Source organism: Hemitrygon akajei, chromosome 14 (genome assembly GCF_048418815.1).
Source record: "Hemitrygon akajei chromosome 14, sHemAka1.3, whole genome shotgun sequence".
Lineage (NCBI taxonomy): Eukaryota > Metazoa > Chordata > Chondrichthyes > Myliobatiformes > Dasyatidae > Hemitrygon > Hemitrygon akajei.
In genome coordinates this window covers 30,603,230-30,622,331 of record NC_133137.1, presented here as the reverse complement: position 1 = coordinate 30,622,331, position 19,102 = coordinate 30,603,230, and the positions used below count along the sequence as shown (strand labels likewise).

Genomic DNA, 19,102 nt, shown 5'->3' with positions numbered 1-19,102 from the left:
AAGATGCAGGTTTTAGATAAATGATCTCCTGCTGCTCATGATCTTACTGGAGATCCTGCCCGACAGTATGGTGTTGGCACAGAGTGAAAATGCTGTTCTCTCACTCTACATTTATTTTACTGATAAATTGGTTATACTGGCTTTCTTTCAGAATCTTAGAGGGAATGAAAAAAAAACTGGGGCAGAGGGTATTAACTTTGTATCTGAGAGATCTATGCAAGTATTTCTAAAGTTAAAGCTCAGTATTTTTGTCCCCTGCCGCCCAGTAAGTCCACGTTCAAAGTACATTTATTGTAAAAGTATGTATACTATACTCATCTCCTTACAGACAGCCACAAAACGAAGAAATCCAATAGAATTCATTAAAAAAAATTGAAGACAGTAAAACCCCCCAACGTGCAGACAAAAAAAAACGGAATCTTGCAAGCAATAAAAGTAAGCAAATAACATTCAGAACTGAAGTTCACAAAAGTGAGCGCAGGCCTGCCTGAAGCCAGTCATCACTGCTGCCGATCCAGGGGCCTCCAGGCCACGGTCTTGGTTCTGCACAGAGACGAGTAATCCTCGCAGATCACTGGCCCATCCCTCGCCTCTGGCCCGACACCCTGATCTTTTCAATCTGGCACAATGAAATGATTAGCCCTTTTCATAGTGTGGGAATAATAGCATCAAGCCTCCCAGTGAGGGTGGAATTTAGTTTAAACCTGTGGTAACAAATTCCAATTGTCATGTCTAATTTTAGCCAGAATTTATTTGAATGTCTTTGTTTTCATCAAGTATCATATTGATTTCTTCTGTCTGATCAGAACATTAGTCTTTGATTCACTGGAAAAAAAACTTGGTAAGGTTTTGTCTTAATCGAATAGTACTAGCATCATCAAATGGCAATCATTTATTTATCCTGAAGTTACCTATTTAGTATTTTATTCCTTCCCAAGGTTGTCTACTGTGGTTTGTCCTTTTGGTGAAACATTTTACTTTGTCACAGAGGGACCTGGTGGTGTTATGGAGTGTGATTACCAGCAAGTTCTTGACCATTTAAGTTTGAATCCGCTAGCTCTGTGTATGTCTGTTGTACACTGAGATCAGAATTAGAATATATATTTTAATAAATATTTTTAGAAAAACATGGTAGTGAGGTAGAGTTCGTGGATTCTGTGTCCATTCATGAATCAGATGGCAGAGGGGAAGAAACTTTTCCTGTATTGCTGAGTGTGTGCCTTCAGGCTTCTGTACCTCCTTCCTGATGGTAACAATGAGAAGAGGGCATTTCTTGTATGATGGGGGTCTTTAATGATGGACACCTTTTTGAGGCATCACTCTTTAAAGCTCCCCTGGATGCTAAGGTGGCTGGTGCCTATGATGGAGTTAACTAAGTTTACAACTCTGTAGCTTGTGTGCAGAAGCCACTAATGCCCCCCACCCCCATACCAGACAGTGATGCAGCCAGTTTGAACGCTCTCCGTGGTACATCTGTAGAATTCTGTGAGTGTCTTTGGTGAGATATCAGATCTTAAACTCCAAATGAAGTGTAGCTGCCGACGTGTTTTCCTTGTACCTGCGTCAAAATGTTGGGTGCAGGATAGATCCTCAGAGATATTGACACGCAGGAACTTGTCTAATTCTCTAAACCAAAGTTGGCATTCATTCTGAGAGGACTGGAATATGAAAGGAAGAATGTAATGCTGAGGCTTTATAAGGCACTGGTCAGACCATTCCTGGAGTATTGTGAGCAGTTTTGCACCCCTTATCTAAGAAAGGATGTGTTGACATTGGAGAGGGTCCAGAGGAGGTTCAGGAGCATGATCCTGGGAGTGAAAGGGTTAATGTATAAGGGGTGTTTAATACCTCTGGGGCTCGTATCCACTGGAGTTGAAGTAAAAAGGAATGGTGGAGCAGACTTGATAGACCAAGTGGCCTAATTCTGCTGCTATGTCTTATGGTTTTAAACAATTTTAATCCTCAGAGGTTGTCCAAAATGTAAGAAACTGCTGGTTGTTGTACAGTTTTTATCTTGGAAGTCTGCTACTTTCCTGTGTGTGCCAACAAAATATTTTTTAAGCCCTGAATATGGGAGAAAAATGTGTTGCTTCAAGATGTAGTATTGAAGTTTAGTAACAGTGATTACTTGGGTTTAAATGGCACTTTTTGAACTTTTGAGGAAGCAAAGAAGTATTAGAATTATGGGAATGTATGGTGCAGAAGAAAGCCACCAGGTGTATGCTCTCTGAAGAAAAGCTAACCAACCTGATTACACTTCCCATCTCATAGTCTATAACCTTGTAGGCTTTGCATTATACAGATTAAAAAGAAACTTAAACGTAAGGAGAGTTTTACCTAGTGCCTTTTTAAAATTTGAGATTGGGTTCCTGATCTTAGCCATTCCCTGGCTGAAAGAAAATTTCTTTACAATTGCCTATCTAATCTTTCAACTACTCACTTTATTCCCTCAGATTTATTGAGCATTCTGCTAAAGCTATTATGAAACCTAATGTGAGACCAGTCACATCTGGTTTCATAATCCCCTTAGTTAAATCAGGATATAATAAATTCAAGGCTTTTGGGAGGGGATCCAAACTTGGAATTAAAATTTGGGGTTATCAAAAAGCCAGAACTATTGAGGAATTTCAGTGACAGGAAAAGGAAGACACATAGATGTGGATTTAAAAATGCATGTTTAATTTGGATCCTCAGATGGGGCTCATAGGGTGCAAGTTATGGCCAGCTGACTTTAGATGACTTGGTGGGGGAGTCTATTACGAGAGGGCATGACTTTAAGGATTGAGGGGTGCCCATTCAGAACAGAGATGCAAAGAAATTTTTTTAGCCAGAGGGTGGTGAATCTGTGGAATTTGTTGCCACAGGTGGGTGGAGGCCAAGTCATTGGGTGTATTTAAGGCAGAGATAGACAGGTATCTGAGTAGCCAGGGCATCAAGGGTTATGGTGAGAAGGCGGGGGAATGGGACTAGTTGGGAGAATGGATCAGCTCATGATGAAATGGTGGAGCAGACTTGATGGGCCGAATGGCTGACTTCTGCTCCTTTGTCTTATGGTCTTATGGACTTGAGGCTAGAAAAGGAAGAGTTAGGAAGTCTGAGGTAGAGAAAATGGTGTGAATGAGTTTCACTACTAGATTAGCCTGAAACATGGGCAGGGTTGGGCAGTGTCTGGAAATTTTGCAGATTATCTTCATATTACAAAATGTGTCTTGGGTACAATGACACTAAATTTGACAAGTATAATTTTTACTTTATGACTGTTGTCAGGAAGAGTGAATGTGGTGGTCAGTTTTTAGCAAGAATATATGGTTTTGGTTTCTCTTAAAAACACTTCCTAAGAAAAATGATGATAAGAAGTTGCATTGTATTTTGTCACTTTAATTTCAGGACAACCTGCCATCCATTCACAAGGCTTGCCACACCATTCCAGACCTATAACTGGATCATCCCACACAGGCAGCATACCATCAACTTTATGAGGGCAGAGGACGCATACACCTCTCATCTTTGCATTGAAGAGCATATTAATAGACAGGTACAAGGCCTGCAAATATTTCATAAATTGTAGAGAACTTTTTTCAGCTTTGTATGGGAGGTCATAGAAAAGAACAGCACAGAAACAAGCCACTTGGCCCATCTAGCCCATGCCAAAACCATTTAAACCACCTACTCCCATCAGCCTGCACCGAGACCATAGCCCTCCATGCCCCTACTATCTATGCACCTATCAGAGCTTTGCTTAAACATTTTAATCAAGCTTGCAAGCACCACTTGTGCTGGCAGCTCGTTCCACACTCCCGCAGCCCTCTGAGTGAAGAAGTTTCCCCTCATGTTCCCCTGAAACTTTTCACTTTTCGCCCTTAACCCATGAACTCTGGTTGTAGTCCCACCCAACCTCAATGGAGAAAGCCTCTCATGTCTGAAAGAAATTCTTGGGGGAAGAAAAAATAAAGTTTAAATTCTATTCCAGAAGCTGGTTTCACATAATAAATTTCTTTATTTAATTTCTCCTTTTCCCCCCTCCCCCCCTCAACTCTGGATTATACTTGGACATCAGCTGTCCTCCATTCCCTAGCCTTTAACTTCTTGTGATATAAACGTGCCTGAGTCTGCTCTGGTGCTCAAGTGATGATTGCTGCAAATTAATAGACAACATTATTCATCTGAGTGTTGGCTGATTTTTTTTTTGTAGCTTTTTCTTTTTCCCCTTCTTCAGGGGAGCTGGGATCCTGGAAGAAATCTGCTAAATAGACACATTAGGGAATGCTGTGAAGGATGAGGAAAGATCCGTGCAGGCTACAGTGCTTGCCTTGAGATAGGCAAAAGATCCAGCAGAGAAAAACAACTGATTTGTGATAAACAGGAAATTTCTTGCTCACTTCCTGAAGGTCCAAGATAGGGTGTTGGGTTCTAATATGTCATAACTGAAATTAATTATCCACTTCAAATGATATCTTGGTGTCTTGCCAAGGACAACATGGCAATTTCTGCTTTTTGGGTGTTGCAGCTGCCTTTTCAAGCTCTAAAGCAGTCTTCGTGAATTTTTTTATTGTGTGGGATGAAATGTGTCTGATGTCAGCTCTGGTGAGGGCATTAGCATTTGCTCAATAAATATTTAACTGTCGGAGCTGACATAATCTGAATGAATGCCAGAACTGCCAGTTTTGATTAAATGAGATCATCTATTACTCACAGATGCTGTGTGAGTTGGGTGTGTTTTTTTTTGTTATTATGGTCCCGAAAAGCAATGGCAGGTGTTTAAGAACTTTCTGATGACTGCAATGATTCTGTGTAAAACATTAATTGAACCAAGAATATCTGCAGATGTTGGCATTGCACATTTTCTTTCTTTGTTACATTGCAAGCTAAATGCTCCCAGACACAAGGCTAATGGTAGGGACTCGCCTTGGAATCCTTTTTATATATAAAAAAAATACACAAAGCAAAAAAAGTTTTTGGAAGAGAAGAAGGATACCCCAGTTCCTAAACTGTTCTGGCATAATATTGGTATACTGGGTCATCTGTTGTCGGTCATCCCACAGAATGCTAAGGACTGGGGGACTTGATCTGGTAATGCAAATCAACTTCAGGAGTAGTTATTAGAGTCTGCATTGTTGGAGATGATTTGGTACGTGTGGTGCATAGATAGAGTAGACAAGGGAATTTCTAATAACAGAGGGCATGCATTGAAGGTGACAGGTGGTAGTGGCAGGAGGGGTACATTCTTTACTCTGAGAATTGTGGATGCCCTGGAATTCACTGCCTGGTATGATGGTAGAGACAAGTACATTAGAGGCTTTTAAGAGACACTTGGGTAAGCACATGGATGCAAGGAAGTTGGAGCTATATGAACATTGTGTAGGTAGGAGGGATTGTTTTTTTATTTTTAGCTTGTTCAGCACAACATAGTGGGCTGAAGGGTCTGCTCCTGTACTGTTCTATGTCAGCCTTTGAATTTTGGCCCAATTCTTGTTCCATGCAGGCATGGGCTCATTCCTTACCTGAAGAATTCATTTTGCAATTGAATATTCTGTAATCGCCAGTGAGCTTCTCCACCTCTGGCCTTGATGATGAAGCCACTGATAAAGCAGTTGAATGAGAAGGTTGTGGTGCTTGGGAACATAATTAGATGCCACACGTTTTCAAATGTTGTCTTAATGTCAAAGGTGGTCCACTTCTGAAATTCAGACAAGGCAGACATGAAAATAACATTTCCAGTAGTTCACCACTCCTTTTCGATAGTGGTAAATTAATGGAATTGTCTTCCACAGAAAGCAATTGAAGCTGGAAAAGGATACTAAATTTGGATAATTAGCCATGACCATATTGAATAGAGGAACAGTTTTGAAGGGCCACTTAGCCTACTACTCTCATTTTCTATAAATCTGGAGATTCTTCCTTAAAGTGGCTAGGGCACATCTCTTCTATTTTCCATCAGTTTCAAGAATTTTATATTTTTAAAAAATAATGTGGCGTTCTTTCTCTCAGATATTACAATGCTCTCGAGACTTCCCCAATCCGAATTCATTTCGAGATCAACCAGTACAATATGCTGCAATTGAAATATGCCTCTCTTTGAAGCTGGGAGGTGTGGTAGACATAAATTGCTACCAAAGGAGGTGTAAGGCACTCCTTCCATCCACTAGCCTGCAGATCACCCTTGGGCAAGGTGTAGCACCTGTTTAGCTCACAACCCTCACTGATAAGTCACCTTAAGCCATGGGAGGAGGTGGTGGATGATCGTATGAGCAGCTGGTGCACATCACCAAGTCCTGGTTATGTGACCACTGATGCCAGACAGACAATCTTTGCAGAGTATTGATAATGGCTGGGGTCACCCGTCTTGTAAAGACACTGCCCAGAAGAAGGTAATGGCAAACCACTTCTGTAGGAAAATTTGCCCAGAACAATCACGGTCATGAGACCGTGATCAAACACGCCATACGATACGGCGTGTAATGATGATGATTAAAGCGCAAGTTGGCTTTTTTTTTAAATGGAGCTCGCTGTTTTTGATATTGGGCTCCTCCTGATGTAGCCAGGCAATTAATAGTATGGAGAGCAGGCAAATAATTGAAATCAGATAAAGAATGATCCCATGACTGGACCCAGAATTGGGGCAAAATTCAAAGGCTGACATAGAACATCGAACAGTACAGCATACGAACGGACCCTTTGGCCCACAGTGTTGTGCTGAACAAGCTAAAAAGTAAATTTAAAAAGAAGACAAGATGGTATGCTGCACATATTGCAATAATTCTACAGACTTCCCCATTCCTATTTTGGGGTGTTTGCCAAATTTGATTTCAGCACAATGTCTAGTGCTAGAGTCAGATCTTTAGGACTAAGATGTCGAGAATTCTGCTTTCATGACCAAGGCTCTAAATTGTTATTGTTTTGATCTGATTTCTGCTACCTTTTCCTTAGTCCTGATGTCTGTCATTATATCAAAATTACTTGAAATAATCAGAAATGCAGGCTAAAGCTGAGTATTGAGTTACGGTTGTGCTTATTTCACTTATCACGGCATTCAGGCTGTGAATTCTTGGCAGTTTTTAGGCTGACATGATTGGATGGCATCAATAATGGTAAAATTATTTTATATTCTGTACTTATAAAATTTTAATGTTGGTAATCTTGTGTTTGCCTGGCGTCCAATTGGTTTATTGAGCAACTTGATGTTTTCTAAAGGTTCGAGATTGGAATGAGGAGCTCCAGATATCACGGGAAATGCCAAGTCAAGACATAATGCAGCGACTGTTGAAGGAACAAACAATCTTCAAGGTCAGCAAGAGAAACACCTGATCAAATAATTCATAAGAAATCACTGCTGGACTTCACTGCAACATGTGCAGGAAAATCCTACTCTCATTTTGTGTGACTCAAATCTTTAGTTTTTTTTTTCATCTTTCTTTGCCGATTGAAGATTTATGTTTAAGATTTAATTTCCAGTTATATGCATGGTCTCTGTTTTGTGTGAGAGGTGTCAGGTAAATTTTATCCAAACAGGAATTGAGAAACAAAATGCACACATTCTTCCATGGATCCTGTGCGACAGGATTAAGTATTCCTGATGCTCAACAAAAAGTGGAGTTGAGCCACTGGCTGGCAGGATGTTTTAACTTGTCACTGTATGTTCTATGAATGTATTATCAGAAATTAACCAAACGGCGACAGTGTTATTTCTGGATTTGGGATGGAAATCAATGAGATCGTTGGGTTGGAGTGATGGGAAGTAATTTCTTGCATGACCTATGTCCAGTTGAATTATGTGGAGAAGCTGTAGTCCTCCAAGTGGAAATTACTTCTTGACCTCTTGCTTGTTTCTACCTTCCAATCCACTCTTTATAAAAGTATGCTATGATATGCAATGTCAGGACTAATCAACCTTGAAAGAAATACCACTGAACTAAAACTTGATTTTCAACTTTTTCGACTACAACTTAGAGTTGACTAAAATGATGTTCATTTTGTTAAGTCATATTGTGCATTTTGCATTGGCCTTTTAACATTTCTGCAGTACTTGGGCTTATAGAACCATAGAACATTACAGCACAGAAACTTATGTTTGAATGTGCAGGTGAGTTGTGTGCCATATGTGTCTGGTTCTCAGCAAGCTCAGTTTGCATTATATACTGTGCCTCAGTCTTGTTCTCCAAGCAGAAATTAATTCAGATGTTCCTTTTTGTTCCCAACCAGGTTAACAGTAATTTTGTTGCAGCTGCTATTTCTGGTGCGATGGCAGTTGTTGATGGGAGCATCATGGCCATCAATCCAGGAGACTACATCAAAATGCAGATGTTCGTCTGGAATAACATTTTCTTTAGTTTTGGATTTGACATCCGGGACAACTTTAGGGAGTCCGGTGGGGACCATGCTGCCTATGCTGCGTCAAACAATGACTTGAAAGGGATACAAGCTTATAGTGATTTAAATGTGGATGGTTTGCACCTACTGGGGACTGTAATAGTGGATTACCGGGGTTACCGAGTAATAGCACAGTCGATTATTCCTGGAATTCTGGACCAGGAGCAAGAACAGAATGTGGTTTATGGATCAATTGACTTTGGAAAAGCTGTCACTTCTGATCATGAGTTTGTTGGCCTTTTGCTAAAAACCTCCAAGCCCCTTCGGATCCAGAAGCACCTGATTCTAAATGAAATGGAACAGCCCATTATGCTGTGCTCGTCTGTGGATTGCAAAGGAGTCGTGGGGAATGACGGGCGACGCTATCTTCTTGATTTATTCCGGACATTCCCCTCGGACCTGAACTATCTGCCAATAGATGGGGAAGAGTTACATGAAGAATGTCAAAGCTTGGGATTCCCAAAAGAGTATCGACACAAACTCTGCTGTCTACGGCCAGAATTGGTGGAGAGTTTCATCCAGCACAAGTAACGAAAATACTATATCATTAAAAGTAATGTGTAGGGGATCACTGTATAATCCAGCAGAGAACCAAATCTTTTGGCCAATATAATCTGTACTTTTGCGTTGTTTCAGAAAAAACAATAAGCCTCTTTCTCCTGCCAATTTACTATTTATCTTCAAATATCCTTTAAAAATATTTATAAAGCAATTACTTAACTCTTGGTGTTACATTCTGTATTTTTTTTATATTACATCCTTTCCAGCAGTGCTATTTTTAACAGCCTATGAAGTTTCTTGCAATCATAATTTTTTGGCTTGTACCTTATCCTTTAAGGTATTTCCTAAATATTGTTCCTTACAAAATCCATTTATTTTTCCATGATGATCTTCATTTTTTCATGGTGTCATAGAAAAGTACAAGCACAGAAACAGGCCCTTTAGTCCATCTGGTCCATGCTGAAACTATTTAAGCTGCCTACTCCAACCTGCCTTCCATAAGTCTACCATCCAAGTATCTATCCAAACTTTTCTTAAATGTTGAAATCAAGCTCGCATGCACTACTTGTTAGTCTAATATGCAGATGTATACATACAGTATGCATTGCAGATTTGAATGAATTTAACAAACCATTATGTCTTTATCTACTTTCATAATCTTGCCTAACCAAAAATCAACACATTTCAATATTTAAATTTTCAGATAACTCAACAGCTTGTGCTTTTTTTTTTTTGGAGGGATTTTTTTTCTGCTTTCTTTAATACTTCATTTTAAAGAATACATGAAAGGTTCCATTTCTTTTCTCTTATTTCTGATTTATTCTTCAAATATTTGGGACCTTCTTATCTGCATCATCTTGCTCTATCTGGCAAAGGTAACTGTGGATAAATGGCCACAAGCTTCTATTCTACCTGTGTATGCACCTGTTGAGTTGGCATGTGTTATGGGGTAGAATTCAAGGCTGGGCATGTCAAATTTGCGCTTTCTATAAAGACAAAGCTAATTACTGGCCAGCTCACCTCAAGACTTTGCATGATGGAACTGCAAGGATCTAGGTTTGTTCCTGAACTTCACGGTTACTTGTGGGACACTTGCATGTTCTGCAAGGATTCCTGTTTTCAACCCACAGTCCAGCTGTGCACTAGTTGGTAGGTGAATGGTCTACAATAAATTATCCAGTATATATTGGTTGTAGGAGAACCAGGGAGGAGTTAATGGCCATGTTAGAGATCTTAAGTGAGGAAATGGGGTTGATGGGATTGTTTTAAGAGCTGGAATAGACTCTGTTATTAAACTCGGCTTTGTCACAAGGAAATATACTTGTAGCACTGGTCACTAATTTCAAAGCCAGTTTAAAATGTTACATCATTTTCAGATTTGCACTGAATACGGTATAACGCTTTGTTTTGCATTTTTCTCCATGTGGTCTATAATGCCGAATAATTGGCAGCTGGGAGGGATGCAAGCACATTAGGTTATGAAAAGTCTTTTTTCTTTTCTCCTTTCCCCTCTTTCTTTTTCCAAGCATTTTCCTTTCCCCATGGTGGTGGACCACAATCTGAGTATGGTAACCCAAGTTCATTTGGAAAGCATAACATACATGTATAATCTGGCTGCAAGGGAAAAAGATTTGCATTGTTAGGCAAAATTTAAACCAAGAGCCTCAGAGCAAATCCTGGCTGGTTATAAAGGGAGATACTTCTGCCAGAATTGAGTAAGTGAAAGCAGGCTATTTCACATTGACTGTGATCAGAGACCTTGAAGATCTAGTTTAAAATTTATGAATCTCTTTGAAAACTATTTTAGTTTCTGCTACATTTCGTTTACTACTATATTTACAATTTGTATTCAAAAATTGGAGAGGGATAAAATCATGTTCTAAATTCATCATGTCATGTGAGGGAAAACTTATGGGTCCCTTGTCTGCCTGTCAGTTACTGAGTAATCATATTTCCATGGCCTGCCAAAGCTATGAGATGCTGTGTATAGACAAGGAGAAGTGTATTCCGGTTCCAATTCTATCAGCTGGCACAAACCATTTGTCTTCCAATTGGCATTTCCTGCTGGTGGAAGTACAAACGTGGATTTGACACATGCAAGTATGTTTGTGAAGCTTATTATTGCGCAACCCATCTCCTTGGCAATGCTTCTGCACCACGTTTATTTAAGAATTGAAATTGCATATCCCAGCAGAGAATTTTTGTTTCTTGAAGATGCACTTAGAAGCCTGTAATATTGTTACCCAGCATGTGCTTGTACATTTGTTTGACTGTCTTTTGTACTTCAGGCACATGCAGTTTTCAAAGCTCTTGAAGGAGAAAATGAGCAGAAATGACAGAAGAAACAGTTTGATGGAGGACGGAGACAGCGCAATAAGAACTTTTGGTAAGAGTGCTTGCAAAAATTAGTTAAGGATGAGGTATCCACGGCTGTAGTAAAGAGAATTGCGGAGTGGACAGCAGACGACATGTAAAACAGGGAGGAAATACAAGTGAAATCTGAATCCCAGAGTGTTCTGAGTCTTAGGATCATAAGTCACGGTTCTGGCATACTGCAATGAAATTCAATTTTGTGCAACAAAGAACACCTGGATAGGGCCAATTTTTATTATTAAAAATTGAATAGTGACAGTAGATACTGGCACAGAAATGACTTTCATTCACTGTACTTATGGCAGGTCTTATAATTTGGTCAGATATGAATACACAGATGAATAATTGGCTGGGATCTCATGATTGTCAGCATTATAGCACTTTTTCCTGTGAGACAAAGTTATGATTTCAAGTCCCATTCCAGCACTTGAAAACATAATTTGAGCCAACATATTGGTCTATAAATAATATTTCCCTTGAAGCTTTGTCGCTCTCTTTAGTGGATGCTTGGAACCATTCAAAACGGGAACAAAAAGTGTCCAGCCTTAGTCAATACGCTTATCTCTTCAAAAGGATTAATATAATTTATCCTGCTCTGTACAGGAACTTGCCCTGCACAAATTAGTAGCTAATCTTGCTTTAAAAAATTGTGAATGCAATACAAAGAATGAAAGTTCTTATTTTACTTTTATAATAGAAAAATAATTATCTATCTCTGTTGCACTGTGGAATAACAGCTATGACAATTTTGAGGTTGTTTAAAACAGCCTGCCTAGTTGGCATGCAAGACAGTGCAAACTTGTACGTTATCTGTGCAGATCAAATCATTGCAACAGTGTGAGGTAGAACAAGCTTTACAGTACATAATAGAGTGATCCTGTTACAGAGAAAGTACAAGTGGATAACAGGTGCAAAGTCATAGCACCTTCGTAATCTTACCAGTGGTCAATGATTTTAATTCCACTGCCCATTCCCATTCCGAAATATTGAGTTATTTAGAGATCTAGAACAGGAATAGGTCCTTCCAGCCCTTCTGAGCACCTAATCACGGAACAATTTACAATAACCAGTTAACCTATCCGGGATATCTTTGGACTGTGGGAGGAAACCAGAGCATGCAGAGAAAACCCACGCATTTCACAGGGAGGACTCTGAGCTCCGACACCTCGAGCTGTAATAGCATCGTGCTAACTGTTCCGCAACTGTGGTATAGTTTGGTCCAAGGCCTCCTCTACTGCCATGATAATGCCACTCTCAAGTTGGAGGAGCAACACCTCATATTCCATATGGGTAGGCTCCAACCTGATAGCATGAGCATTGATTTCTCCAGCTTGCAGTAATTGTCAGATTTTGGGTTAAGCTCACCCACTGTTGATCTAATTCATAACAGAACACAAGTCATTTTTTTTAAATAAATTTCAAGGTTCATAGAAGGAAACCAGACTGGTACATAGCATAGCAATGGAACAGGCAGTTTGGTACCAGCAAATCCAATCTGCCCAATCCCTTGAACAATATCCAATTCCCTGCATGGTTATGTTTCTGTCCAAGTGCCACTTAAACATTGCTATCATATCTGTTTCTACCACTTGCTCTGGCAGTGAGTTCTAGGCACCTGCTGCCCTCTGTGTAAAGCACTTAGCTTGAAATCTCCTTTAAACTTCCCTTCTCTCACCTATGCTCTCTAACGTTTAACTCATTTGCTTTGAGAAAAGATACACTATCTATGCTTGTCACAACTTTTTTTAAAAACTCTTCACCAGGTCATTCCTCAATCTCCAGCAGTCCAAACCAAAACAATCCAAGTCATCCAGTCTTTCCTTATGGTTAGTACACTCCAATCAAGATAATACTCTGATAAACACTTTTGCACCTTCTCCAAAGTATCCCTTATATAGTGTGGCCAAGGAGCAGTACACCATACTCGAAATGTGCCCTTACCAAACTTTTATAGAGCTACAGCATAACTTTCCAGCTTTTATATTCAATGCCACAACCCCTGAAGACAAGCTTTTTTTAAACAACCCTTTATGGGAACTTTAAAGGTATTATTTTGCAGTCATGATACAAGGTGTTCTCATCAATGCCATTATGAGACGATAAAATATAGGAGCACAATCAGGCCATTTGGCCCTTTGAGTCTATTTGCCATGACAGTATAATGTTACTGTCCCTTTTTCACTTTGCTTGTTCATTATGTGCCATGTTGTATGACATGGCCAATTATGGTCTTTCCATGACCATGATTGTTCTTGGGAAATTTTTCTGCAGAACTGGTTTGCCGTTGCCCTCTTCTGGGCAGTGTCTTTACAAGATGGGTGACCCCAGCATTATCAATACCCTTCAGAGATTGTCTGCCTGGCATCAGTGGTCACATAACCAGGACTTCTGATGTGCACCAGCTGCTCATACGACCATCCACCACCTGCTCCCATGGCTTCACGTGACCCTGATCAGGGGCTAAACAGGTGACCTTCAGGGTAGTGGAGGAAAGGAACACCTTACACCTTTGGTAGAGACGTATCTTCATCCTGCTAACCAAAGGATCTCTTAGTTTAATTTTAGCAGCTTTTCGTTTAATTATATACTTTTGCAGTCACTCGTGCATGGAAAGAACACAAACTAAAAGCTGCTACATTCTATGGAATGGTGATCATAACCATTATGTATAGTTGAAAGTGCCTACTGTGTATACTTATCCCGTTGTATCCAAGCTTTTATTCATGTTTCAGATTCTAACTGAAGCTTGAAGTTGAAGAATAACAAACTGAAGCTAAGGGAGTGGGTTTTTTATTTATTTCAGGATGAGGTTGACACTAGAAAGCTCAGTCTTTATTGCCCAACCCTAATTACTTTTGAACCAAATGTTCTTGCTAAGCCGCCAATATAGAAATGAGAAATTTCCATCTTTAGTGGATATCTGTGAAACTTACAGGTTTTAATATTTGTGTGCTAGCCAGCACCAAGGACTTTTTTCCCCCCCCTTAAATCTCATACTATTAACTGAAATTTCACAGATGCTATGGTGGAATTTGAACTTGTCTCTCTGGCTTATTAGTCATGGTCTCTGGATTACCAGTCAGTAACTAACCACAACAGTTTATTGCACTGGGAGCTTTCTCTCAATGAAATCTGTAGCTGGGGCTGTTGTGGATAATCCTGTTTTCCCCAGTGGCTATCAATGTAATCGTCAACTTGAAAGCAGAGGCAATGAAATGAACCGTTCCTTTTTAGGATAATGGCCATGATATTACTTGTGAACTCATTGTGGCATGGTGAGCACAACAGTTTACGGTACAGGCAACCTGGGTTCAATTCCTGACACTGCCGATAAGGAGTTTGTACGTTCTCCCTGTGACCGCATGTTTCCTCCGGGTGCTCTGGTTTCCTCCCTCCAGAGGTTAATTGGTCATTGTAAATTGTCCTGTGATTGGGCTAGCGTTAAATTGGTGGGTTGCATGGCTTGAAGGGCTGGAAGGGTCTACTCTCTGCTGTATCTCAATAAATAAATAAATTTGAAATCACCATTAATTGAATGCAAGTCTTTTCTTTTGAATGAGAAGGTGGTACAGATGTGAAGGGCACTATGTATTTTCAATAATATCGTGCTTTCTGGCTATGTTTCATTCAGCCAATGTGGCTTGGCAAACTTTGCAACTGGAAAGTGAACAATGCACTGATGTAATTTGACGGATAAAGCACCGAAACTCTGAACCATATTGTCCCAGACCGTGCTCACTGTCTGTATTCCCTGCCTGTCTACTTTAACTTCTCTGGATGCAGAACAATGGGGGAACTGACTGTGTGTGCAATAGCATTCAGCAAGGTCCTGATTGACTTCAGTTCCAATTGCCAAAGACTTGGAGGTTTCTAAATGTTGCTGATAGACAGATATTTAAAGACTAGTAAAACATATTTGTAAAAAAATCAAAAAATAACTTAATAAAATAAACCACTAACATGTCCTTAAGATATAGGAGCAGAATGAGGCCATTTGGCCCATCCAGTCTGCTCTGCCATTTCATCATGGCTGATACAATTTTCCCTCTGGCTCCAAATTTCCTGCCTTCTCCCCGTATCCCTTCATCCCCTGATTAATCAAGAATCTATCAACCTCTGCTTTAAATATACATAAAGGCTTGGCCTCCACAGGTGCCTGTAGCAATGAGTTCCACAGATTCACCACACTCTGGCTAAAGAAATTCTTCCTCATCCCATGTCCCTCTATTCTGAGGCTGTATCCCCTGGTCTTAGACTCTCCCACTATAGGAAACATCCACTCCACATCCACTCTATCAAGGCCTTTCAACATTCAACAAGGAATTTAAAAGATTGAAGAAATTTTAAGTAAATATGGTACATTGCCAGCAACCTCATTCTGATAAATGTGAGTTGCAGTTCCTACACCAGTCCTTCTTTGCACAGAGTTAAGGGTTAGATGCAAAGAGTTTCTGGATTCTCTCTTTAGAGAGTTATTGCTCCACAGTGACAAGAGCAATGGAATGACGTACATGTCCGCTTGGACTTTGGGTTTGCATGCCATGCATCAGAGTTGTTGACTCTGGAGGTTCAAATTAGCTGGTTTGGTATGCTCTTAATCATCATAGCCAAAAAGATTATACTTCGATATTTATGTTGTGCGTTCAGAAATCACAAATGAATCTGTATCCCTGGTTCTGAAGTAACTACTTTGAATATTTCAGAATAAAAATCTGTGAGACTGAGGGGAAATTATACACTCGTGAGATCCATCTGCTTACAGGCAGCCACAGAACAAGAATACCGAAAGGACCCAAATTTTAAAAAAAGACGAACACCCCAATGTGCAGAGAGAGAAAAAAAAACAAATTGTACAAACAGTAAAACCAAGCAACAGCATTTAGAATGAAATTGAGTCCATAGACATGAAGACACAGACATAGCAGCTGGAGCAGGCCCACAGACTCACCCCCAGTTTGTCACACAGCAGGGCAAATAAAATAAAATGTATGGATAGAATTGCAGAAAATAAATGAAACTTGCACAAAATAAACACTAATATTGCCATTTTGAGGCTTCCTACAGCCCTACAACACGTGCTGCTACTCGGGGTTAAAATCGGCCTATTCTAAGAGGGAATGTAAACATTAACTTGAATTTATTCAGTTTAATTTCCAACCACATTTAACTTAATCATTCTCTATATACAAAGGACATCAGCTATCAATATCATTGTCACCTTCCTAAATAGCTACAACTGATATATACATATTCACACAGGCATATCAAAAATTGAGCATGCAGTTGCCAACCTTCCTCTGGAATCTTGGGAATTCAAGTCATTTTCTAGAGCGCGCTATGGATAATCCAAGAGAAAAATCTTTTGGAAGATTTCAAAATAACTGATTATTATTTTTGTTCAAAATTTCTTATTGTTGATAAAAAGTATTTCATCTAGAGGACAGACATGGTTGAATGAGGTAGGATAGTTGGAAATGGGAAATGATTGAAGGATACATTCTGCCAGAATTGGCAAGCCCATGTATACATGGTTCAGCATGCAGTTATTCAGCTGTCTGTACCTGAGGCAGTGGCATTGGACTTGTGCAGTAATTAAGTGGGGAAAAAAACCTACCACTTGCAATCTGATCCTGCTTTGAAATCAATATTAAAGGGTTTTATATATATATATATATATACATATATATATGTACATGAATGTTTTCTTTTGCAATCTTTTAATTAAACTGTCACACTGATAAATGAGCAGAGGAAAAGTAGAGAAGACATTTGCCAGTGTGCCCAGTACTTGAGCTTTTCAGATCTACACTCAACTTGTATTTCAATTTTACTTTTGAATTTTTCTGGAGATGCATTGAGTATCCTAGTACCCGATGACCTTCTCCTAACTTGTACAACAGTTAGGTTACTTTCTTTTTTTTCCCCCGTAGACTATATAAGAGATGCTGAAGAGATGAAGGCCATATGTCAAGAGGTGGGCTCCATCAGTGAAAGTGTCTTTGACATTCGGTTCAATCTCAATGTGTATTGCCCAGGTAATGAGCAGTATTTGAGCTAAAATTATTTATTACTAAAATCATGTTTGTTTATTCAAAATTTCGGGTATCGATTGTAAATTCTGTAAGATTGAATTTCTGTTACACAAAGGACTGCAAGATGGAAGTTACTTGCACTTAAGTTTTAACCGGCCGGTGGTGTAGTGGCATCCACACCAGACTTTGAGGCGAGTGGTCCTGGGTTCGAATCCGGCTGGCTCCTTGCAAGCTTTCCATCTGTGCTGGTTTGAGTGTCAAACTAGCAACTTGGCTTCAGAAATAAAAACAGACAAATGCTAAAGAAACAGCAAGAAGTGCTGCCTGATGCACCACAAGCTCCAAAAGGATTAAGAACAACTGTGTTTAAGCTTAAGATTATTTAATGCCATTTCCACTAAGCAAGTGTAAAGGCTAATGAAATAATTGTTACTCCAGTATAAAAAATACAAAAAAAAAACAAAAACAGTAAGTACATAACTAGCTCATGTACATTGATTGTAAGTCCATAAAGTAATGCTAGGCACAGGAGTGCCTGTGCATAAGGTGGCCAACAGGAAATGATAAAGCAGACGTGATGAGGGGTGGGCTAGTGGGTGAAGTTGATGATTAGCCTTGCTGCTTGGGGAAAGTATCTACTTTTGAGTCTGCTGGCCCTGGTATGGATGCTATGCAGTCTCTCTGAAGCGAGTGGGGCAAGCAGTCCATGATGGATAGCAGGGTGGGTGGGATCTTTCATGATGTTACTTTTGGTTTCTTTCTCTTGTTACTGATACTGAGGCTCTGATTTTCCATTCATTCGACAATTTGCATTAAACCAATCTGCCTACTCCATTACAAGTTGACCATAAAATAGATTAGGTTTGCCAAGTGGGCATTGCATTCACAAATGTTATTTATCTGAAATGAAAGTAATGGGTTTTGAGCATGATGGAACTGTTGAAAGCGTTTTAAATTGCTTGTGCATCATGTAACAGCTGCTGAGTTTTTTAGGTGACTTGCTTTGATGGCGTTTAAATTGGAATTGAATTTTTTTGTTGCAGATATAAGATTTCATGAGTCTGAACAGGAAGCTCTGCAGCTTCAGAAGCGATTGATGAGGGACATTGCAGCCTTCTTTGTGTCTGTACAGATTCCCAATTTTGTAAGTGACTATATGGAAAAAGTTCATGGATTTAAAGTTTTATGTAGATTTGTAAGAATGAATTCTGTGATGAGAAAATATCAACATCTGTGCCACAGAAATAGTTAAAGCTAATTTATCAGAGGTGAAGGGAAATTCAATGCTGAGTGTTGATATTTAGATCATTGGTTGTGAATGAACAACCAAGAGTAGCTATTTTGTTAGCATGAGAAATGTCAAGAAAGGTTTGAGGGACATGTTTAACATAGTTATTTGGATTCATCATGCTTATCACCATGGCTTCAGAGCAGATATTGGAGCTGTGCATGTTGGATGATGTCTACCGCACAGACTTGCTTCATCTCCCTCCTTTTGATTTCCAGATCAAAGACTGTGAGAGTCATGTCGTTGTACCTGCAGATGGTGCCACAATGACTGATGCTCTGCACAAATATGGAATTAACATTCGATACATTGGTAAAATAACGCAGCTGATAAGCCAGTCAAAAAACAAGCAGTATTTAGAACATATCTCGGTAGGTATTCAAGTGAGAGATTATTTCAACTCAAGTCAAGTCACTTTTTATTGTAATTTCAACCATAACTGCTGGTACAGTACATAGTAAAAACAAGACAACGTTGTTCAGGACCATGGTGTTACATGGCACAGTACAAAAACTAGACTGAACTACACTAGATTACAGAC

The 19,102-nt window shown here is 39.6% G+C and overlaps 1 protein-coding gene across 1 annotated transcript in view; it reads left to right on the top strand.

Moving 5' to 3' along the window:
• The window catches only part of LOC140738444 (clustered mitochondria protein homolog), a 93,370-nt gene that overhangs the window by 20,477 nt on the left and 53,791 nt on the right, over nucleotides 1–19,102 (top strand). The window contains exons 8-14 of the mRNA XM_073065731.1: nucleotides 3,388–3,535; nucleotides 7,192–7,284; nucleotides 8,200–8,894; nucleotides 11,157–11,254; nucleotides 17,172–17,276; nucleotides 18,317–18,417; nucleotides 18,780–18,932. Of these exons, the coding sequence (XP_072921832.1) occupies nucleotides 3,388–3,535; nucleotides 7,192–7,284; nucleotides 8,200–8,894; nucleotides 11,157–11,254; nucleotides 17,172–17,276; nucleotides 18,317–18,417; nucleotides 18,780–18,932 (1,393 nt within the window). The remainder of the gene's footprint in view (nucleotides 1–3,387; nucleotides 3,536–7,191; nucleotides 7,285–8,199; nucleotides 8,895–11,156; nucleotides 11,255–17,171; nucleotides 17,277–18,316; nucleotides 18,418–18,779; nucleotides 18,933–19,102) is intronic.